General features: G+C 47.1%; 1 protein-coding gene across 1 annotated transcript in view; it reads right to left on the reverse strand.

Moving 5' to 3' along the window:
* Positions 1-17,081, reverse strand: part of SLC6A5 (solute carrier family 6 member 5) — a 43,872-nt gene extending 26,791 nt beyond the window's left edge. The window contains exons 1-6 of the mRNA XM_090267623.1: positions 17,064-17,081; positions 15,498-16,013; positions 12,812-12,950; positions 9,944-10,075; positions 9,424-9,597; positions 2,361-2,502 (exon numbers count right to left, since the gene is read on the reverse strand). Of these exons, the coding sequence (XP_090123749.1) occupies positions 2,361-2,502; positions 9,424-9,597; positions 9,944-10,075; positions 12,812-12,950; positions 15,498-16,013; positions 17,064-17,081 (1,121 nt within the window). The remainder of the gene's footprint in view (positions 1-2,360; positions 2,503-9,423; positions 9,598-9,943; positions 10,076-12,811; positions 12,951-15,497; positions 16,014-17,063) is intronic.
* Between the last annotated feature and the right edge of the window lie 6,656 nt (positions 17,082-23,737).

The raw sequence follows: 23,737 nt of genomic DNA on the forward strand, positions 1-23,737 counted from the left end.
TCAATGTTAAAAATCAGTACAGGGTCATGATGCTAAATGACTAAACATGCTGCTCTGCATTTTAGTTCAAGTTGCTTTGGGCATGTCCTAAGGCTGAGTTTGGCTAAATGTGACCACATGCTGGCTGGACCTTACCCATGGAACACATTCAAAGACAGGTATCACCTGCAAACAGACAGGGGGTGCTGGTTACCTGTATCTCTGCTGCTGACAACCTGTATACATGCTGAAGAAGTCATGACCTGCCTGGAGACCCCCACATGCCTGCAGTAGCTTTAGCCTGGCTGGTAGGTGGGCAAGCAGATTCACTCCTGAGGATAGGAGGCAGTTGTAGGGACAGTGGGTTCTGATAAGCCTGGACCATCCCATCCTGGATAAAAGGGCTGTGTTCGTTGGTTGGTGGTTTTCTGTGACCTGAGCAAAGGCCTGGCCAGAACCTAGACTCTACTGGACTGTAAAAGGGATAGCCCAGAACTTTCTGATTTGCTGAGGAAACTGAAGGCAGCAGTATCATGCCCCTCCCCTCTGGTCAGCTAGCAAGTGACAACCTAAGAGGCCATCTTGCAGGGCACAGCCACACTTTTTGGAACAGGAATGGCTGTACCCTGCGGTGAGAAAGCCTATTTCAGTTTCAACCCCTGAGGCAACCTGGGATCAAGAGCTGAGTAGACTTGACCAAGGGTCAAAGCGAAGGGGCTTCCAGACCTTCCCTGAGCAATTAAAAGGACCTACTCCTCCCCGCAATGGGTAAATCACTTAATCAACAATCCCATAGTACCTTAGCCACCTCAAATACTCCATTCTTTCATAAGGGCTCTTGGATGAGTCCCAAGAAACTCCTAATAACATTTCCTCTTGGAAACTAAGACTGGTCCCAGAGGATTAGTAAAGACCAATGAAAGCTGATTCACAAATCCTGTTACAATATACCTCACCACATGGGTTATATGATCAGACTTCATGTAACCACCAGGTCACACTCGGTTACTCGGTGCTCAGGGTGAATCACCGCACACCCTCACTGCTCCTACATTATCTCCAAAGGGGATCATTTTATCATTCAGCCCAAGTCCCCCTTCTGTTCTGTACCCACTGAGTCTGCACAGGAGAGAAATCTGGCATAGAAATGGATGGCAATTGGGCAACTAGTAGGAATATTAGTGGCCACTTTTTATTATCTAAGTAAAGGTCACAAACCAGGACCCCACTGATATATGCATTTTATTTGCCCAGTGTTTTTTAAAAAGATTTCATTTATTTATTTTTAGAGAGGAGGGAATGGAACGAAATAGAGAGGGAGAGAAACATCAATGTGTGGTTGCCTCTTGCACGCCTCCAACTGGGGACCCAGCCTGCAACCCAGGTGTATGCCCTGACTGGGAATCAAACCCGTGACCCTTTGGGTCTCAGGCCAGCACTCAATCCACTGAGCCACACCAGCCAGGGTTGCCCAATGTTTTATTTGAATTAATTTGCTAACATTTAAAGTGAGATAGACACATGAAGCTTCAGATTTTATCTCCAACTTCCCTTGTAACAGGGCAACTCTGGGGGCACTGCCCACCTTCCCACGAGACAGTGACGTGGGCCAGCAGCAGCCGCCTCCCTGGCAGGGGTAGGCATCCTCTCTGGTTGCCCCAGCCCCCACCCTTCTCTGTCTTCCTGTGTGTTTGTTCTTCGCTCATTCACCTGACAAGAGGGCAGGTGGCCCTGCAAGGTCCCCAAGCGCACAGGTTTACAACCCCCAGCTTAGGCCTAACTAGAGAACATTCTTTATTTGCCCGCTGAGCTCTACCTACATTCACCTCCCTTAAGAAATAACTTCATGAACTTTCCTAAATTGTCCTGCAATGGCTGAGGATTTTCTAGTTTCCCTGAATGTCAGTCCTCAGTGTCTGGCAATACAGATGTAGAAAGCACAAACCTAAGGTGAAACTTTAAAAAAAAATGATTTAGTTCTTTAAATCCTTGACCATGACTTGGTTTCTGACTTTTTGCTTCTCAAATGCAGAAGGAGGGAAAGAAAACTAGTCAGGTGAAGGTCTGCTTAGACGATCAAACTGCATGAAGGGTTTGCAAAGTTTTGGGCATCAACACCATGAATTACAGCAGCAGCAATTCTGTCCCCACCAGCATTCAGCCAGCTCTCATCTCCAGGCCCAGAGGCACAACCATCTGCTCTCAGAAGCCAAACCCAGGGAAATATCTTCCTGACTGATCACTTGAACAGGTAGGGAGGGTGCAGAGGGAGCAACCCACCCCTCCAGCCACCCACACCCCCTGTCTGCAAGTTGAAGGTTCATTAATTCACTGGATTTCTCCTAGAAAGTGATTAAAAAAAAAAAAAAAAGCCACCTTACTTGAAATACTCTTCACTCCCACTGACAAACGTCTTATTGGCCTGGCTGGTGAAGTTAATCATTGTCAGGTTGGGATAGGCAGTCATGCAGAAAGTCGAGTTCTTGATCTGTATCTTGGGATGATCGCTGATGACACAGGAATCTGTTCAGGAGGGAACAAATGGAAACGCAGGGACATCTATACAGACTATATACACATGTGTCTTAGTAGCGAGTTAAAAACAAAAGCCAAGATGATTTGCCAAATATTGAAGAGTAACTTTGGGAAAGTTTTCACTGATCCACACTAGATGGAGATAAACCACAGAACTATATTTTATTCATCACGGAGCCTCAGAGCACTGATTTGTCTTGGTAACAGTGGCTCTCACTTACAGACCACTTCCCATGTGGTGAAATAAGCCCTGTATAATTTGCACGCATTATCTCATTTAATGTTCACAACAGCCTATGCAGTAGGTATTTTTACCTTTGTTTTTAAAATGAGTACAAGGCTCAAAGAGGTTAAGTAATTTCTGAAATCATAAAGCTAGTGAGGAAGAGAATCGGGATTCAAACCCAGCTCCTTAGGACTCTGCTGAAAGTAAGTGGTTTGCAGAAATAAATTTAATCAGACATAAGTAAACCACCTGAAGAGCTACTGCCACAGAAGCCTTACTTATTAGTTCACCTTGAACTCACTGCTTGGCAGGATGGCTGACATATAGTAAATACTATAAGATAAATGTGACATGGCTTTCAATGCACTCACATGGGTTAGTGGGGCAGCAACCGTGTGCTGTGCCTGTGAACCTGTAGCAGGACCTAACCCAGGAGTTCTCAGCTGGGGATGCATTTGTTTCCTGGGGACACTTGGCAATTTCTGGAGACATTTTTTAGTTGTCACATCTGGAAGACAGGGAGCTACTGGCATCTAGTGGGTAAAGGCCAAGGATGCTGTTAAATATCCTGCAATGCACAGAACAATCCCTACAAGAGAGAATGATCCAGTCTAAAATGTCAATAGAGAATGCCTGACCCAGGCTGGGATGGGGAGAGAAAACTGACCTTGTGAGTCTTACTGTGTCAGGCACTGTACTGGACAATTTAACAGTCATTTTCTTGTGAAATCAGCATCAAACCGGAAATTTAAAATTTTCCTCATTTTAAATAGGAAGGGGCTGAAGTCTTTCTGACCATATTAAACTGCATCGCTGGCAACATTATGAATACTGACCACTTGACAGTCCACCAGTACTAATCCCAAAGGATGCTATTTTATAAAGAAGCAAAAGTAACAGCAACAACAACACTAATACATGCATGGCACTTACCATGTACTGTCTTAAGTGCTTTATATATATTAACTAATTGAGGCCTCCTATCAGCCCTATGAGGATACTTCTCTGGGGCCAAAGTCATACAGAAAAACCAGGATGCAAACATTCTTTCTTTGGAGTTCCTGCTCTTTTAACATTCTGCCATGGGGTAGAGAGCAGGGATCATGAACTCAACACCTTCAGGTACCAGCTGGTGGCACAAACGGAGAGGGCATAAAACGCAGGGTAACAAAGAGAGCTGGGGCCTCCAGGAAACCAGAGAGTACTCCAACCATCAGCATCACACTTTCCCAGGTGTTCTCACCAAAAATGCAAAAAATCCATTTAAAAATGTTGGACATGAGGTCAAGCTGTGGACCACAGGAAAAGCACAAGCAGCCCCAATGCAGTGTGTGGACTCCCAGTTTATTCCCTCTGTGGAAATAATAGCAAAGTGGACATGACCATGGGCTCCAGAGTTTCACTACCCCTGAGGGTTTAGTTGAGTTCCTTGATCTCTGCAAGCCTCCATTTTTTGATAAGAGTTGTATTTTGCAAGAACCAAATTGAGATTACCAATGAAAAAATTTCACGCGATACCCAGCACACAGTTGGCCTCAATAAACTTTATCCAAAACTCAATCATCATCGTTACACCATTGTATGGGGTGAGCATCTCTAGTCCTCAACATCACCTCCCACAATCCTACTTGCCAGTCATAGATTACCTACTGCCTCCCGCACATCCTCCAGAATTTCTCATAAGATTGCATAAAAATTATCACAATAATTAGAAGAGTCCTTTCCCTCTGATTTGTTTTTTAGGCCAGAGTTTTTCAACAGCAATGCTACTGACCCTTTGGACCAGATCATTCTCTGTTGCGGGTCCGTCCTGTGCAATGCAGGATATTTAGCAGCAACCCTGGGGCCTCTGCCCACTAGATGCCAGGGGCATCCATCCCCCAGCTGTGACAACCAGAAATGTCTATAAGCATTGCTAACCACCTCCCGCAAGATCTCCTGGGGTTGAGAATCACTGCTCTTAGAATCCTCCAAATACCTTCTTACTCACTATTTTCTTCTTTAGGCTAATTAAATAACAGAGTTCCAGGAGGATTCCGAACTAATAAGTATTAAATACTTCCTGAGGAAGCATTCGTTTCCCCCAATAGTGACCTGACTGAAGACGCTTAAAGCACCATCCACATCCCTTTTCTGTCACTAAGCACATTAGATATTTCTTGCTCTCTGCCTAAAAGTGCATCTATATCCTAAGACAAAGAGATGGCTGACATGCGGGCAAATGCCAAATCGCTTGCTTCCAAAACAGCCATTGTGAAGCGCGCGGGCAGCCTCCCTAGGTAGTGTTTCTGGATCGCTGCGCCGCGGCAGTGCAAGGTCAAAGCGTTCCTGCGGCACTGCAGCAGGGCTCCTTGCAGGCTCCGGCCTCCTGCAATATCCCTTCCTACCACCGGATGGCAGAAGCGTGCTTCCGCGCCTTCAGGTCTGCCCGCGGCCGAGTCCTCCGAGAGCTCTGCGGCCCAGCAACCCTGAACAAAGAACGGTGATAATGATCATTCTAAATTGGAAGCTGTTTGAATGGGATTCTCTTTACTCGGGCAATTATTAATAAATGAAAGCACATGAAAGGCTAGGGAGAAAAGGAGTCATTTAATTAAAGGTCTAATGAAAATTAAGCCATTCCAGAAATAGAAATTGTATTTATGTGGTTCCCATTTTAAATGACCCAGCTAGTTCCTAATTTCACCGAAGAGTCGCTGGTCTCACTTGGCAGGGCACGGGTTAGCCAGCCGTTCTCCATTACAGATACCTGGATGGTTGAGTCTCCCTAAGGAAGACAGTACTTCTTACAAAATACACCTAAGACATGTGTGGCAGACTTAGCTTCTACCCATGGACGGGCAAGGGCTGTTCTCTGGGGCTGGTGTGGGTATCTGTCGTCTGGATGGTGAGGCAGGGCTCCTGGCAGTGCTGGCCCTGGGGTAAACACCTCCCTGCTGTGATTGAAGGTCATAATGGCGGGCGACCTATCACCCTCTCTCCTGGAACTTAGTTGCCTGCTATCACAAGGGTGGGTTACAGGGGTGTGAAGAAGAGCTTGAGCTTATAAGGTTATTTGTGGAACACTGCACTGGGGGAAGGAGCTGGTACACTTTCTCTCTCAGAATAGCCATTTGGGAGAGAGCCTGGGACATCCATTGTCTGAACTACTGACTTGTCCATCAGAGCAGTGGGGCTATAAAGCCGCCTGTGTCTCTGCAAGTCAGACCACCATCACCTTGGCTAAGTCACCCTAAAGGACCAATACTACTTCCCAGTAAGGGAACACGCTCCTGTGTAGATAACACAGAGAAGAAGAAATTGGGGTGGGGTTGCACAAAAAAAAAATCTCACTTTTTAACAAACAAATGAAAACATTTAAAGCACTAGCTAAGAATGAGATAAGATCTGCCTAGCCTGTCCATATGCTCCCAGGGAATAATCAGAGTGAAAAATGTCCATTGTCTCTCTGTGCTCAGAGCTTGCTTAGTTTTTCTGGTTTGTGCCAGTCCACTAAGAGCTTAGCTGTGTAATGTCTTTACTCTGTCTTTAATGTTCCCCGGGTTATTGTGAGCCAGATTGGAAGCTCCATCAACCAAGGGTACCCCCACCCACAGTCCTGGCCTAATCTACCTGCTGAGCTTGCTTCAAACAAAACAAAACACATGTATACATATATATACATGATAATAACATATTTATTTTATATGTCCTTGATAGACAATGTAGAAAAGAGAGAATGGCCCCATATCTGCCAGTTAACATTTTGTATATCACCTTCCTAAATGTTTTCTATCTGGGCACATACTGTTAAGAAATATAAAAGTATACTATAAATATGTACTGTTTCACATTTAACATAATATGGTGAGATTTCCCCCTATTTTATAAATAGTCATTATTAATGACTATAGAAAACTTATCATATGTATGCACTAGACTTTATTGGAACCATGGAATTATTCAGTGATTACTCAAATTTTTGTCACATGTTTAAGTGTTTCTACTGTTTTCCAAGATTGAAATGTGGCTGCAATGAACAATCATGTATAGTCTTTAAGTGCGTCTCTGATTCCCCCCTCAAGACAAGTCCTGAGACATGGAACACTATTGTTCAGACAAGCTTCCTTTTTATCCCATAAAACCTCAGCTACAAATAGTTAGGAAACACCTGCACTGATGTCACTCTGCCAGGACCGATGGAATAGAACCTGTTGGACCAGGAATTCTTCAAGAACCCTGGATGAGCAGAGAATCAGGGGTCATGAGACCCAAATCCCAGTGCTGGTTTGACCTTGTGACTTACAGCCTGACACTTCCACTCTCTGGGCTTTTGAGTCTACGTTCTCATCTGAAAAATAGTGATCATGTCACCTGCCCCTTGGAACTCATAGGGCTTTTATTAGGAATACCAGAGACATCATTTATGAAGCTACTTGTAGACCAGGGAGCATTTAGCATGGTAGTTAGGACCAGGGCCTTGGGAGGCAGACAAACTTGGGTTCAAATCCCAGGTCTACCACAGAGCTATCTATGAGCTTGAGCTCCAGTTTTTCTCACCTAGAAAGCAGAAATAATATTGAAAGCCATACGTTGGCTTGTTGTCCATGTTAATATTGGTAATATGAGTAAAAGGGTTTAACATGGTGCTTGGCATGTAGTAAGTGATGCCAGCTATTATTATTGTGTTAAGGTGCTGCACAAACATTAGTGGATTTCATTATGACACGAGAATGGTATTTCTGAACTACTATTCCTCCTGGAGGAGGCACTGATCACTATGACCCACATGGTCCCTGAGGGAAGCCCCCAGCGATGCCCCCATAGAGACTGAGTCAAAGCAACAGCCCCCCTCCAGCAGGCACTCCCGGGAAAGTGACTCCCCTCCCAGGCACGGTCTGGAAAGAACGGGATGGACCCTGGGATGACCTTGAGATGTTTCTCCATTCCAGACCCCACATCCTGGAAAATGTACTTTGACTAACATGGCGACTATGTTCAGGAAGCCATTCTGGCAGCTGATTTTGGATTGCAAATGGGTAAACAGCAGCCAAGCGGAATTCTCTCAGTGGCTTGGCAGAGGTGACCTCTAGGATGTAGGCAAACTGAAATCTACCCTCAGGTGAACCCAGGAAACTTTAACACTACAGATTCCTAGGCTCCATCCCCAGATTATCCAAATTAATTGGTCTGGCATAGACACTACTGATGGTTCTATCTGTTAGTTCCCCAGGTGATTCTAATATGTAGCAACTTGAGTTGAAAACCACTGCTCTAACCTGAGAATATGCAAACAGGGAGATTATAAAGATGAGGACACTGAGACCCAGAGAGTCTAAAGGACACTTTCCTGGTCATACCACTAGTGTGCCATGCACCTGGGAACCTCCGCAGGTCACCACCCCCCATTCCCAGGCACTTCCAGGTGCACAGGGTTTGAATTTAGTGGGCATGTGTCCCTAGTTTGAGCTCTTCTTCAGTTTTATTCAAAGCTTCTCCAGGTGGAGCTTGGTCATGGTATGTATATACGTGACCGTGTGTGTAAAAATACTCCAGTGTGAATAACAGCCTTTAGGTATGTGCATCTCTCTGGGGATGTGGGAGGGAAGGATGCACCTTTCTCTTTTAGCACACTCTGAAGGTTAAATAATGTCGCATTCTGCAAGGGGGAAAGAGCTGATTTGGGGCCAGGACTAAAACCTAATCTCATAGAAATCCCAGGATTCTGACCTCAGCACAGATCCAGATTAACGAAAATGACAGCTTATCTGGGGAGAAAAGCAACTACTTGTTTCTGGTGCCTGTTCAAATGACCAGAGCATTCAAATGTGACTGATGGTATTGGCACCTTCTGTTTTTAGAGTTTTATAATTCCCCCCCTGCTTTTCTATCCTTTCGTTTCTTTTCTCCTCATAGCAATCCCATGAGGTCAGCAGGATGAAGGATATTGTTATTGTTCCTGCTTTTTCAAATGAGGAAAACTCATACTCAGAGGAGTTACCTGATACAGATGCATGTACCCTCAGGGACTGAGATGTTTTATGGACCAGAAAGCCTTGCTGACAAACCTGCCTGTGCCTCCTCACAGTCACTCACTTGCTCTTGACCCAAGAAGCTGACAGCTTCCCCCAAGTTCAAGTCGCAGTGGCTTTCTGATCTGAAACAGCCCCCCAGGAACACTCCCTGTCACCCCAGGCAGACATCCTTTCTTGTAGTATCACATTATGTATATTTTCATGGAGGTCTTTAGCTGAGGTGTCTGTTTTGATATCTACCTCATGCACTGAGCAGTACTTGGTGAAGTGTGAACCCAGGATCGCTGGTATCACTCTCCTAGACTCTAGGACCTCATTGCTTTTCAAACTGTACCATGCATATGAGCCACCTGGGGACCTTGCTAAAGTGCAAATTTCCTGACCCCACCCCCAAATCTAATAAATCAGACTCTCTGGTGGGCCTGTAAATCTGTATTTTAAACAAACACTCCAGCTATTCCTGAGCCAACAAACATTTTATTACCCCTTTCTGGGCCATGAGCTCCTTAAATATTAGAATTAAGTATACTTGTTATTTTTTTTAAAAAATCTCTGTGGCCCCAGCACCTAGCATAGGGCCTGGCAAACATAATATGTGCTCAATTAATCTTTATTGAATAAAAGAATGAATGAATGGGTACTTCACCTCATGTAGCTATATCCACTTACCTAATAAAAGTTTGGTTTTGTCTTTGCATTCTGGTGTGTTCCAAGGGTTGTTGCAGGAGCCCCAGGGCAGCACAGACACAAAGGAGGCAAACAGGTAGAAGAGTGTGTAGCAAATAATCACGTTGTAGTATATGGCTATTAGGACAGAGATGATCAGCATTGCAATGCCACAGCCTGTGGAAACAAAATTTCAGGGATTCTTTTCATCCCAAATCCTATGGAATTCTTAGTCAGGCAAGGGTGGAGACCTAGGTCTTGATTCTCTCTGACAGATGGATACACTAATGGTGGAAGGGCTTCTGTGTTTACCAAGGACACTGAGGCCTTCTATCAGGAATGGAATGATACCAGAAGTGATCTTGGGTCATTCTTCAGAGGGCCCCAGAGGTGGAATTGATCAAATAAAGAAGGAAGGAGTGTGTTCTACTCATCACTCAGCCCTACCCTCCCTCCCTGGGGCTTCGTGGTGCCAGAGAGAGCAGGATAGGGCTGAGTAGGCTGAGAAGCAGAGTGGACTCACCTTGCAGGGCGGGGATGGCCTTCCACACAGACACTGGCCCCTGGCTGGCAAACTGGCCCAGTGACACCTCTAAGAAGAAGATGGGCAACCCAGCCAGAGCCAGCATCATCAGGTAGGGGATGAGGAAAGCACCTTGGAAAGAGAGAATGGGAAGTGAGAGCCCTGGGAGTCCAAGGCTGGGCTTGGGCCCACTTTCACCCTCTGTGGGGGCAGCTGGCTCCCTCTCCTTGGCCAGGAAGCTTCTGATGGTCTAGCTCAACCTCAGGCACCCAGGGACATTTGAAAGCCCTTGTCTAAAAAAAAAATACAAGGGCGCCCTGCAAACACACTCCTTTTTGCAGTTCCCCACTAAGTTTGTGAGCTGCTAGGGTTGTGTGTGCTGGTTCAGTTTGAATCTTTTCTGTTTCTCATCAAAGTACTTCAATGTCCCCAAGTTAAATCCTTCCAGTATTCCACAAATCCATGCCTTTGACTCATTGCTGGAGTCAGATTTGGTGAAATTTCATCATTTCATCAGAACCCCCGTCCCCCAAGGATTTAACATCTGCTAAGCTTGACTTTGGGAGCACTCCTTGGCTTATAACCTGAGTTTACCTGCACACCTTTGGCCAGCTAGGGTTAGGCCTGCTCTGACAGACAGGTGACCAGGTACCCATTCCTCTCCCACCACCTCAGACATCACACACTTCTCAACACCCCTCTCCACCTAAGAAGTCCCTTCCATTCCTCAAGGTCAACTCAAATGCTTCCTCCTCCAAGAAGTCTCCCTTATCTCCCTCCCATGGTGTCTTTCCCAGGCACTGAGCACTTGACAATATTTATTTGTGTATCTTATCTCAACTATGGGGTTCTTTCCCTTCAAAGATTCTGTGAGGTTGTTTTGAAGGCTTGGGGAACAGCCACGATCTTTGAAAAGTTTTTGGACCAGGAAGTGCTATTGCAAGGGTCAGGCCAATTCCAGCGCTAGAGATGACAGAGCCCAGAACACTGCCCAGCAGAAGGAAAGCTGATCTTCCTCTAATCCACTCTTTCTGCGCACCCTCTTCCCAACTTCCTGTCGGGAGGACAGACCTTTCTTGTCGGAGGGGGTTCCTGGAGGCGCTCCGCTTGGGTGAGGAAGGCCCTGCGGCAGCCCTGGGCTGCTGAGCGGTAATAATTAAGGGTCCTGCTTTGTCCTCTCCTGACAGGGTTTTTGAGAAAGACCTGGTTTGTGCAATCCATGTCTTCTGCTCCTGAGTAGGAGGAGGAGGGCTCCCACCCCGAGCACTGAGGCTTTGGGGGTCACCACCGGCCACAGTGCGGAAGAGTCGGGCTCTCCCCTCCCTGCACCTGGCTGGGCGCGCAGTTCCGGGAACCACTGTGCCCGCGCGCCGCCCCGCACTTTGCAGACCCCAGGCTAGCAAAGTACGGGCACTTGCACCCGCCAAACTCTCTTGACTGGAGCTCCCTCCCACCTGGTCCTTCGTACCCACCCCAGTTCCTATCACTGAAAGCTTTATTATAGCACCTTCCGCCCACTTGCTGCATCTTGGTCCGGGGACTCCCTGTGGAAAACCAAGTGGAAACCCAGGTGTGGTGCCTAGATTTGGGGGGCGGCACACATTCTTCAGTTTCCAGGGCACCCTGATTGCAAATGCTCTGTGATCCTCATAAGTACTTGTCAACTTGTCCTCATTCGCAAGGGGGAGGAAGGGACATTAACATTTTTTCCCCATTTAATTGTCCTGTGGCGCTGCACTTGTCCATTGTCCCTCTGTACCAAATTCCACCTTGAGACCACCCAAGAGACAAAAAAAGAAAGAGAGAAAGAAAGAAAGAAAGAAAGAAAGAAAGAAAGAAAGAAAGAAAGAAAGAAAGAAAGAAAAGAAAAGAAAGAAAAGAAAGAAAGGAAAACTTAAGCTGCCTAATTTGAGGAATTAGGGGCACATTTCTGGTCTCTTTGGTCCAGTTGAACAGCTGTGGGAAGGCGTTCTAGGCACAAATTCCTATTTCTAGAGGGAGACTTGTCAACCGACATGGGGGCAGCCCCTGGCCTGTGGCATCACAATATCCAGAGAGCCAGCAAAGAGGACGTGGATGTGCCAAGTCCCTCCTTCATGGGTACAGAAGAGGTGCAACAGATCCTAGAGGTCCGGCAGTGGGTGCTTGCTAATTGGTGTCCTCACCATTTCAGAAATGGTTTTCTTTCAAAAGCATTTTCTTCCCACCAACGCCCACTCCCAGTTAGGGCAAACGAAATGAACTCCACTTCTGCTAAATGATTTTGCTAGTCAAAATATGCCCTTCTCATTTCCAAGAGGATGTATGTGAGGGGACATGTCTGAGAGGTTTTTGAGAGCATCTCCCCCAGCCCCTCTCCACTCACGCCTTGGTTCTCCCGCAGCTAGGTTCAGCACCATCCCAAGTGCCCATTCTCAATGTCTCCTGTGTAGGCTGGGATTTCCAAGTTATAATCTTAAAACATCCTTAATTCATTGTCCAGGACCACATAAACTACTGGCTGCAAAGTTATTTAGGTGCGTGAAGCACACTGATCCCTGAATACTTGTCAAATTACAGCCTGACCTGCATCAATGCCCACTTGACTCAGGACCAAGCCTCCCACATAGAGCCAGTGAGGGATCATGAGGGCCCACCTCTTCCCTGAACTCCATCTCCAGGTAAAAGCCTTCTGGATCTAGTGCCAGATGGTTGTGGCAGCTCCTGCCCTCTGGCTTAGCACTGGTGCCCACAGGGGATGGGGCTGGAGTGGAATGAGGCTGTCCTGAGCCTCCCCTCCAGGCCCATCTTGGGGATCTGGGTCCCTCCCCCCAACCTCCAAGTGCCCACCCTACAGCACCAAAGGTGGAAAGACGGGAAAAGCCATACCTCCCCCGTTCTGGAAGGCCAGGTAGGGAAACCTCCAGACATTGCCCAGCCCCACTGCGTATCCCACCATGGACAGGATGAAGTCCAGTTTGCTGGACCAGTTCCCTCGGGCCTTATTCTCATCCCCTTGCTCGTCCTCCTGGGGGGCGGAAAAGCACATTGTGGCATAACAGCCCCAGGTTGGTCAGCAAGCAGGTCCCATCCAACCCTCCCCCCTGCTGAGGGTCCTTCCCAGCAAGCAGGCTCCCACTTTAAAACCAAGGATGCATCCGCAAGCAGGACCCCAATTCCAAAGACAGAATGCATCTACAAGCAGGACCCTCACCCCTCAACTCTGCACTGAGAGTCTTTCGGCAAGCAGGCTCCCAATTCTGATCTGAGACCCATCTTAAACAGACCCCTGAACCCCTCGTGCCCAAATCCTGCAGTCAGGGCACCCCAGCAAGCAGCTTTCCCCAAACCTTGAACCAGTCAGTAAATTGCAAGCAGGTCCCTTGATCCCCAACCCCTGACCAAGAGTTCATTAGGCAAGCAGGCCCCCAATATCATGCCTAGAGATCACAGCAAGCAGGTCCCTAACAAACCCCTCCCTCCGCAGACCCCTCAACGCACCCCTTCCTCAGCCTTTCCTCCCTCTGGAGTCTGTGCTAAGGCCAGAAAGAGAGCTGCAATGCCTGAAGCCAGCCAGAGCCCCTGCCTCGCCTTGTGTGTGTGTGTGGGGGGGAGTTGGGGGGAGGACTTTCAGCACTGGGGTAAGGGAGGTGGGCAGGAGGGAGATGTGAGGGCTGAACAAGGGGTGTAATAGAGAAGGTAGATATGATAAGAGACAGCTAATCCCTCAAATTCTGGTTTAAATTTTACCAGTAACCAGCTGGATAATCCCTGCAAACCACTTGCTCTCTCTGAGCCTCTGTGTCCCCATCTGTAAAATGAGAGGCTTAGAATAACTGTCCCCTGAAGCACATTCCAGCTCTAGCTGCCTGTGGACCTTTGGGGCTCACCTCTAAGATGGTCTCTTGGGGCAGTATGGTTCTGGAATGCCTCACTACTAAGCAGAAAAGGCTGAGGGTAGAGCCACCTCAAATAAAACTCTGAAAATGTTCAGGACACCATACATCCCACAAAGCTTCTAGGGACCCAAGCCACTGCACAGCTTTCATCTGCTCAGTCACCTTCTACCTCCTATTCCAGCAACCTGGTTTGTTACACACTGTTCCACAGCCCATGGAGGAGAAAAAAGCAGCTGTGAGGAGAGGAAGTCTTGGGGAGAAAGAAGAAGGGCTGAGGTAGGTGTCAGGAAGGCAGCAACAGAAAGATGGGCAGAGCTGAAAATAGCCAAAGAAAGGGTTTGATCTATACTGAACATCGTTAACACCCCCTACACTCCTCCCTACACATACCACATCCAGCCCCACCCCCACCCTCCAGTTATTCCAGAGCTAGAAGGGTGGGAGTTCCAGCTGCTTTTGCCGCAGTGCGGAGGTTAAACAAGACATGTGAAACAAAATTCTGCCTCCACCTGGGGTCACATTGTTGGGCACATGCTGTCAGAGGCAGTTATACACACAGACAAACGCTCCAGAAGTTAACCCCCAAAACAAGGCAAGTGGGAAAGCCGAAGTGTATGTTCATTTCTAGTTGTTTTAACAGCTGCGCTCCTGCTCCTTGGGCCTGTGTGTGTGTGTGTTTGTGTGTGTGTGTGTACAAACACTAGAGTGATTATGAACAAAAGGGCTGTATAAATCCAAAATCTCATACAGGTGGATGTTCTGCTTTTATCTGCTTAACCCTTGAGCCCAGGGAGGAGATAGCGGAAGGGCAGGCAATGGGAGGGGAAAACCTGAAGTAGGTGAAATAGGACAGAGGAAAGAAGATATCAGAGGAGGGAGAGAGACTGGGGGAAATGGGAGGAAAACAGAAGCCTATATGGGAGAGGGGGCCACCAGTAATAGTTTCTCATCCCTAATCCACGACTGGGATTTTCTCTGTGGGTTTTTCATGATCCTTTGAGCATAAAGGATCAAATGCAGTGGTGATTCCAGGTTTGTGGAGCCTGAAGCTCATACAATTGACAGAGACCCTCTAGAAGGAAAACAAACAAATGAACAAAAAAAAAAACACCCAAAATTGTGATGACAAAATTATGTATGAGGTTTTGGAAGGGCTCTGGAACCTAAGCCTCAGGAGCAGGCTCATATAAACCCACTTCTCATCAAATGAGTTCTCATGAGATAAATGGTAACTCACAGCGAAAAGGCTATAGAACTCAAAACTATTATTTCATCAGGGTTTTGCTCTGTATATTTCTCCGTTTTCAATTAAGAAAAAATTAAAGATCCAGTTATTGGCAAGAGGGGTAGTCGTGTCTGCAGAAAGGGGTAGGGACCTATTTGTCTCACCTGCTAAATCAGTCTGCACCGAGATTTCCGCTACTACTGAAGGTGGGAAGGGATACGTAGGGGCAGCTCCTAACTGAGCTCCCTATCCCTCTGGCAGGGTCACTACAGCCCTCATGCCCTGAACTTGAGACCCCAGCGCAGCGCGAGCTTCCGAAGCCCCAAAGCTGCCTCCCGCATCCATTACCTGGCACTGCCAACCAGTATCCCCATCAGCACACGTGCACCCGCCGGGGCCTGCTCACCTCGCGCGCCTGTGAGGTGGAGCGGGCCAAGCGCGACCTGCTTACCTGGGTGGCAGCGGTGGCCATGCTGCCAGGTAGCACAGACGTGATTCCATCCGTGCCCAGCACCACAGTGCTCTGGTTCATATTCACCCAGCCCACAGCCGGGGTATTGTTCCGCTCCAGGGTGCCCTTGCCCACACTCACGTTCGCATCCCCCTCTGGGCCTCGCAGGGCCGGAATCTTACAATGCAGCGCGTTGTGGGGCCCGGCGCCCCCAGGAAGGGAAGCCTGCACGCCACGAGTCTCACTCAAGTCCCGTAGAGCGGCCGAGGCGGCAGGCGGCCGCGGGCTACTGAGTTTGCAAGCCCCCAATCCCTGGCGTTCAGCCTCACAGACCCGCGCATCAGGGGACTGGAAAGTTTGGGCGCCGGTGGAAGCGGACCTGGGCACATGTGGCGGCACCGCGGCGGAGGCCACAGGAAGCTCCTGCTCCGGGCTCGTCCTGGGTGCGCAGGAGCCATCGGCTGCCTCCAGGCTGTTGGCTGGTTGTTTATTCATTTCCTTGGGAGCACCGCAATCCTGCAAATACAACGTGAAATTCGTGCAAAGAAAAAAAAAATCAGGGCAGTTTTGAAATTACCTGTATCTACATATAGAAATGTTCACAACTCGGGTCCAGACACAATATCTAAGGAACAAATTGAAATATGGACTTTTCTTCCTTTTCCAAGAAAAACTGCAATCAGTATTTTTCGATTTGCCCATCTGGTCAGTAACCAGATGACATAAGGAAGCTAGTATTCTCCACCCTGATGGAGGCAAACTACAAGAGGCAGAAACGTTTTTTTTGGAGCGGTAAAGGGGAGGGTGGAAATAGCCCTACAGCTATGAGCTCCCCGCCCTCCTTGGATTTCACATCACGACTGTAGGGTGCCCATGTCCCCATCACCACTGTAGAAAGATTCTTTAATTTTCCGCCCCATTTCCTTTGTCATTCAACAATGAACATTGCCTTTTTTTCTCTTCCCATAAGCAATAGACAAGCTGCGGCCACAAAGCTGATGCCCAGGCACCTGCAAGCATTTCAGGCCAGATTGCTTGTGTGAATCCCAGCGTCCCCAAATCCATCCCTGTCCGCCAGGTAGCAAAGGTGGGGATAAGGTTTTCGACCAAAATAACAACAGCAGCCCAACAACAATAATAAACCAGACTCAAAGTACAAGATAGTAACCAGGTTTGTTATCTTACACAACCTACATACACTCCCAGATTCCCAGATATGTAAAAGAGCATGCAAAGTCCCACCCCCCCAACCCAAAATAACTATTCACATAAGTCTGATATCCTTCATGGCCCTACACTTGTTTGGGGACCCAAAACTCACAACTAATTTTCATTTGATTTCTCCCATTTGAGATTCAAATTTAAAAAATTGCCAGTGGTGGTTTTTCCCTCCGCTTTCTCCCCTTGTGTTATCTTTCCAGTCTTCCTAAATATTAGCACCAATAATTATTATGACACTGTGAGAATAATCATCTTATCATTTTCACATCAACTGCACATATTTCACTGAACCTTCTTTCATGAGTGCACATACCAGAACTCCTTAAATTGCACCAATCTAAGTACCTTGACTCCAGCAAGCATTCTTATCTGAACAGCTTCTAGGACCCAGAGCAGCTAGCCTCGGTATAGGCACCGGATTTCAGCACCAAGGACAGTGCCCAGAATCCCGCGGGTAGGCGACTCTGCCAACCTCTCAGTTCCACAGCCTTGGAAACGTCTTTTCAACCTCAGGTGATGTTCACAAGTGCAAATTCTAGGTGGCTGTGAAAACTGTCCTCCCGCCTTCTTTTAAAATGTACAGAATGTTTCAACAATAAGTAAGCAAAACGAATCTGTTCTTTCTAACCCCGCAGCCCCCTCTCTTAAAAGAACAAAAGCAAACACTCACCATGTCTGACACTGGCAAGAGATTGAATGGGTAGAGAGTGAAACAGCTATTGCCAGGACTGGGTTTGGCTCCAGCAAGAGAGGCGCTTTCTATATCTCTTTGGGAAAGGCCAGGTTTGCGTCAGTGCAAAGCAAGGTGCCCTTCGTTTGACATTTTCTTGATAATACAAGTTTGATAAATCATTACCCCCATGGATTCTAGTTTTAAAGAGACAACAGCCGAGGAGAGTACGATGGCCTGCTGTCACTCCGGTGGGAGGGGGCTGCGTGTTTGGTGTGACTCATGTGGGTCTGATTACTAAACCGAAGCGGTGGGAGGAGATGACAGAACTTTGCCTCTCCCTAATTAAGGCAAACATGGGAGGGACACGTCCCACTGCACCCAAGGCGAGACGAATAGCAGATTAGGATGCCGAGGTGGGCACAGGGGAAGGAGTTAAATCACCATGTTTCCATCTTTCTCTTCCACTGGATCCCGTAGCTGCCTCTCCAAATCTGCAGGCAGCAGATTCCAGAATATTACCCCGAAAAGGATTGAGGAGGCTCTGTCTGCACATACCACCACAGCTCTGTGATGACGGCTGCACATAGGTGCTGCTCCTATAAGGGTGTACCCACCTGCATGTATGCGGACTTCAGATTTGCACAGCCCTACCCTTCCAGACAACCAGTGTTAGAGGGATCCTGGGTTTTCACTAAAAAAAAAAAAAAAGAGGTCTGGCATTTGCATTCCTGTTTTATGTCTATTAATACATGAGAAATTCCTGGTTAAAATTATGAATTTCTCATTGCATCTGTTAAGCGGCTCTGAAAATATTTTCGAGAACTAAAAAAGAAATTATTTCCAACACTGACCTGGTTCTTTAGTCACTTTTCAAGTCAAAGGAGACTCTTTTTTTTTTTTTTTTTTCCCCCTTAGCCCTCTTAATAAAAATCCACAACAGCCAGGCCTGATTTGGAAGGCAAGGTCTTAGAGACCCTCCAAATCAAGATCTCCAGCAAATCAGGCGGCAGGGCTGGCCGCCCTGGAAGCCACGGGAAGATATGCTGCCTGCGGTACTTCTTCGGTGGCCGGGGCGATAAAAAGATGGACTTTACTTTTGGTACAAAGCAATGCCTATAATTAAAAGAAAGAAAAAACACTTTTACAAAGAAGGGGTACTTGGAGATTAGAAGGGGATTCCTAGGTAAACTGCTTCTCCTCCCTCTTCCTGGGGGTCTGGTTCGGGTAAACCCTGACCCCCAGGATGGGGAGGGAGATACGGGAAGCACTCTGTCGCTTCCCTTCTGTCAGCAGCCCGACCCACCACCGCCTCAGGGTCGCGAGCAGCTGGGTTGTCCCCATTCAGGGGAGGACAGTGCCTCTTGGGCTGGCAGGCGGAAGCTGCAGAGGTAGATTGCGGTGAGAGCCCAGGGCACTGAAGAGGGAGGCCCCTCCTGCCGCCTTTGAGTTGCTCCGGAGCACTTGGATGCCTCCACTCACAGGTTCGCCCGCCAGGCCCTTCTGAGCGGAGAGGGCTGGGGACCCAAGGTCCGCATTGTTACTGAAAGATAGGTTCCCGGAAAAGACCTTCCCTGAGAGCCTCGGGCCGCGTTTTATTGTAGTTTTGATTTAACATTTACTAAGCTCTCAATATTGAACCATTGTGCAAGGCATTTTGTGAATTGTCTCATTTAGCACTGACGACAACCTTTGAGAAACTCCCAGTTTTAAAGCTGGGGAAACTGAGGCTCATAAATTCTCGTTTGAACCTGGAAAATCTCCCTACCCCTCCCACAGGGTCGGGGCGTGGTGGGGGGAAGGTGGCATCTAACTCCCTGGAGGGCCGCTCCGAAGGAAACCAGGCAAGAAAGGGAGAAAGGGGTGAGTGAGTTTGTGGTCAGATCTGGTTGGAGAGGAAGTTCAGGAGAGCAGGGGGAGACAAGAAGCCCTGGGGCATGTGCTTGGGGCTTGGTGGGTGCTGGGAAACACTCTAGACTCTGGGACCCACAGGGAAAACCTAGTGGTGGTGGTGGGGGCTGTCCAGGGCTTCATTCAAAACAGACCCCAGTTTCCACAGAGCCAAAACATGATGTGAGAGCTTTAAGGGGTAGCCCCCGGCTTTCGTGTCACAAGGCGCATCCCTTGGTCTGTGGAGGCCTCCTTCCACCGGCCCTGGGCCAACTTTCACCAGGGAAAGTCACGACTACCAAAGGCTCTGTCCTGTTTCCTTAATTTGCATTTGAGCCACTCCCGCAAAGTGCCGCGTGAGAATGGCGCTTCCATCCTGCGCATCGATGACCGAGGCACACAGACGTCCTAGGCTAGCGCTGGGGCAGGGAGAACGCCCCCAGCTGCGGCTCTGGGTAGAGTGACGCCAGTGCCCGCTCAGTCCCCAGGCCTGACGTTTAGCCCTCCCCAACCAAGTGCGCACTTGGGTTCCTGCAAGGAGCCAGTCTAGCATCAGGCCCGTCAGAGGTGGCTGACGCAGAAGAAATGCTGCCGCCTGGGGTGTGGGGGGCGGGCTTTAGCTGAGGCTCAGCTTTGGCTCCCTACCTCCCTCGACTTCCAGCCGCAAGATTCTAGAAAGGAGGGGCAGCATGGAGAGTGGAGGGAGGGCCTGCAGGCCGAGAATGGTCTCTCTGAATCCCATGTTGGGGCAGAATGACAGACAACAGCCGAAGGCAGGGTAGGGTGTGAGGGCAGAAGGCCAGGGACAGCTTGCTGGGTATATAGGGCTGTGTGTCCGTGCTCAGTAGTGCCAGGGAGAGAGCCTCAGTATTAAAGAAAAGAATTAGAATAAAAGGCGCAAGTCCGCCCTGGGTAGGCTCCTGCCCTCCCGCCCCTGCCCTCCAAGGCCGCCTGTTTAGAGTGATAATCGGCCGCCGAGGAGGCCATAAATCCGCATCCATCACGGTGCAGCCATTCGGACGGAATTAGCCAGTCACTACAGCCTTAATTACTTTGTCAAAGATGAAAAATAGCAATTGATTTTGCCCTCGATCATTTTTACCGCCACCCCTTTGCAAATAAGCAAATAAATAGCTATATTTGAAAACCCGTGTGTACCCCGCAGTATGGAGGGGGAGGAGGTAATTTAACTGAAAAAAGAAGCCATCGATGGCAGCCCTGATGCCAGGGTCTGTCCCAAGGCTGGAGAGGAGAACTGTAACCGAGGCAGGGGAGCGGGAGAGGGCCTGGCCTCCTTCGCACTAGGGAAGGAGAGAGGGAGGAGAAAAATGTGTTTCGCCAACATTTACCCTGGTGTTAGGTAGCACTTGCCCCCTCTCCTCCTCGGGGCAACAGGGGAGTCAGATCTGCCAGGCCAGTTAGACAGGGGAAGCAAGTTGCAAGGTGGACTGGAGGAGCCAGGATTTGTGCCCAGGTCTGTGTCCAACGCAGTTCACCCCACACTCCAGATATAACGTGAGCACCTGTGTTGGTGCTCAGCTCAGATAATTTTGGTATGGGAGCCATAAACACTTAAAACCTCTACAGCTGATGGATGTAAGCGCTCCATGTGGGTTTTAGGTGACGTTGCCAAGAAGCCATGCAGTGTTTTTGTCCCACTTGCCTACCACTGCCTCATTCCACTGCAGTGTTTTCTACTAAGAAAGTGGGTTCTGCAGACAGACTACACCACCCCCTACCTCTGTGACGTTGGGGAAAATTCTTGATCTATAAAATGAGAATAATAAGAATATCAACCTACCTCAAGTGTCATTTGAGGATTAAATGAGAGTATTCATGTAAAGTGCTTAGACTGAGGCTGGCTGCCTGGTATGCTTTCCAAAAGTGATGGTTATTATTCTGTTTGGGATAATCATCTGTTCGAAGCTCCTCAGATTTAGCAAATAAAACAGTTCTTTCTCTTTGGTCCAGAGGTTTAGTATGAGGAGACATGGACAGAATAGAAAGCCTTACAAAGCAGATAATCACTGTACACATTTTCCTACCCCATTTGGTGGTTTGGTCACACAATAATGAAGTTACGTATCTTCATTAAAAGAAAATTGGGACCATTTTGAAAAAGTGCTCAAACACAGAGGCTGCTATGAGTGTGTTCTCAGGCACCTTTTTTTTTTTTTTTTTTAGATCAAGGTAAATCTCAACATCAACAGCAGAAGCTGAGAGCTTTGTAATCAGCTGCATTGTTGCATTGTCCAGTTCTCACCTGGACCCCCACGCCAAGGAGACATGAACTAATCACGGCAAGCTTCCCTCACCATAGCATTTCAGAAGAGTTCGTACTTGGAAATCAGTGGTTCAGCTAAGTAACTAGTCTGTATGCAAAAAAATGTAGGTCCAAATTCTCCAGACTCAGACAGGCAGGATGCTTGCTCCTGAGTCAGCAGGAGTAATGACTCTCACTTCACTGCAGCAAAACACAGGGCAGTGGGTGCAGGCGCAGAAGCAGAGAAGTTCCGAATAAGCTGCAAAGGACATTCAAGGTCATCTAGAGTCCCACGTGCCAGGTTTAGGAGTGAGAAAAGAGAGGTTCAGAGAGGAAAATTGAGTCTACAAGGTCACTTGCCAGTTAGAAACAATTGAGCACCATCTTTTCTTTAAAAAAGAGAGAAAAAAGAACCACACCATCTTTTGATCCAGAAATCCCACTTTTAGGAATCTATTCCAAACAATAGCACAGCACAAGAATATTTACTATGGCATACTTGGTGAATGAAAGTCTGGGGGAAAATATCCTTATTAGATCAATATTATGTCTAAATCATGGGATGATTTGCAGCTGTTAAAAGGAATAATTTAGAGCCACACAGTTGGCTTGGACAGATTTTCATGAAGTATTGAGTAAAAAAGCCAGGTGTATCAAAGTGTGCATAATATGATTTCACTGAGTGTGTGTGTGTTGGATGAGAGACATATCCAGTAAAAAGCAGGAGCACACACATGAGGCGACACCTAGGGTTACTGGTGGGCAGTATGGGTATTGATGTGGGTGGAGAGGAGAGGTGAGAGAGGGGAAGAGGTGAACACAAAAAAGAAAAGAAGAAAAAGAAAAAGAGAGGGAAAGACTGTGTTTTAAAAAATGGTTATAATTGTCATATTTATAAATATATGTAAAATATAAATGAAAATTAAAAATTCAGCACCAGAACCTACTACTTTAATTAATGAGGATATTCCCCAAACAGGGTAGTTTAATTAGGAAGTATTCCAGCATACATCTATTTTGCTGTCTCTCTCTGAAGAGTAGAGCTCAGGAAAAAAATTAGTTAATTAAGAATCTAAGCTACCACTATTTGGCAAATCTTTCTTTCCAAAGTCCTGGTGTTTCTGTCTCCTAGCTCTGCTGGGGTAAAACTGGGCCTAATCAAGACCTTTGAAGGACAAAGCCTTTAAAATATGATCATGCTTTGCTCCGGCCATCCCACTCTTGCTATATACATAAAACTATAAAACAAATTAAAATTATACTAAACTGAAGATTTTATGATATCTAATTTTTCCATAATGACAACATTGATGACTTCCTGGTAAACAACACTTCTTTCCTCTGCTTTCTTTTCTTACCATTTTTTGGGTAGGCCTGCTTTACCAGTTGCCTTCCTTTTCAGTAAAATGGGATTTCTTCTTGTGATTAAAGGAGATAAAGTGTATGAAAGCTTCTAGCACAGTGCTTGGCACAGAGTAAGAGCTCCTCCTACCTTGAGAAAGTGGGTTTTAGTAGGTTTGAATGGTACTATTTCCCTAGAATAGGCACACTATTACTCACTATTACTACTACTAAGTGTGACACTGCCCCCAGAGATGTAACAAAATGACTCTTTCTCTAGATATTAATATTACTGGATTTGGTGGCCAAGTTTTAGCTGCCTCATCTTTTTTGATGAGGGACATGAGCTTTGCCCGGTGTCTTGTTTAGTTTAGTTTTTATTTTTATTTTGTCTTTCTAAAAAATGCCACCCTCGCCATAATTCTATGTCTTTGCATTTGCAGTACCCTAACGAAACTTTAGACTTACTGCCCCAAATGTACTCCTCTCAGCGGCTTTTTAAAAAAAGTATATTTAATTAATTATGCTGTTACAGTTGTCCCAGTTTCTTTTTCCCTTTGCTGCCTTCTGCTCAGTAACCTCCTTCCCTCCCAGAGGATTTTTATGAACAGAGTTAATATCTCTAGTGTCTGTGCTTCTGTAGTACCTGGAGCATTATAATTATTTCCATGTATGCCTTTTTTTTTTTACAGAAGCACTAGCCACATGTGGCTACCTACACTTAATATATTAAAATTAAATGTAAAATTCCCTTCTTCAGTCATACCAACTACATTCTTTTTTTTAAACTTTATTTTTTTTTAAGATTCTTAAAATTTATTTTTAGAGAGAGGGGAAAGGAAGGAGAAAGAGAGA

Source organism: Furipterus horrens, unplaced genomic scaffold (assembly GCF_987537825.1).
Source record: "Furipterus horrens unplaced genomic scaffold, mFurHor1.1.pri manual_scaffold_2, whole genome shotgun sequence".
Lineage (NCBI taxonomy): Eukaryota > Metazoa > Chordata > Mammalia > Chiroptera > Furipteridae > Furipterus > Furipterus horrens.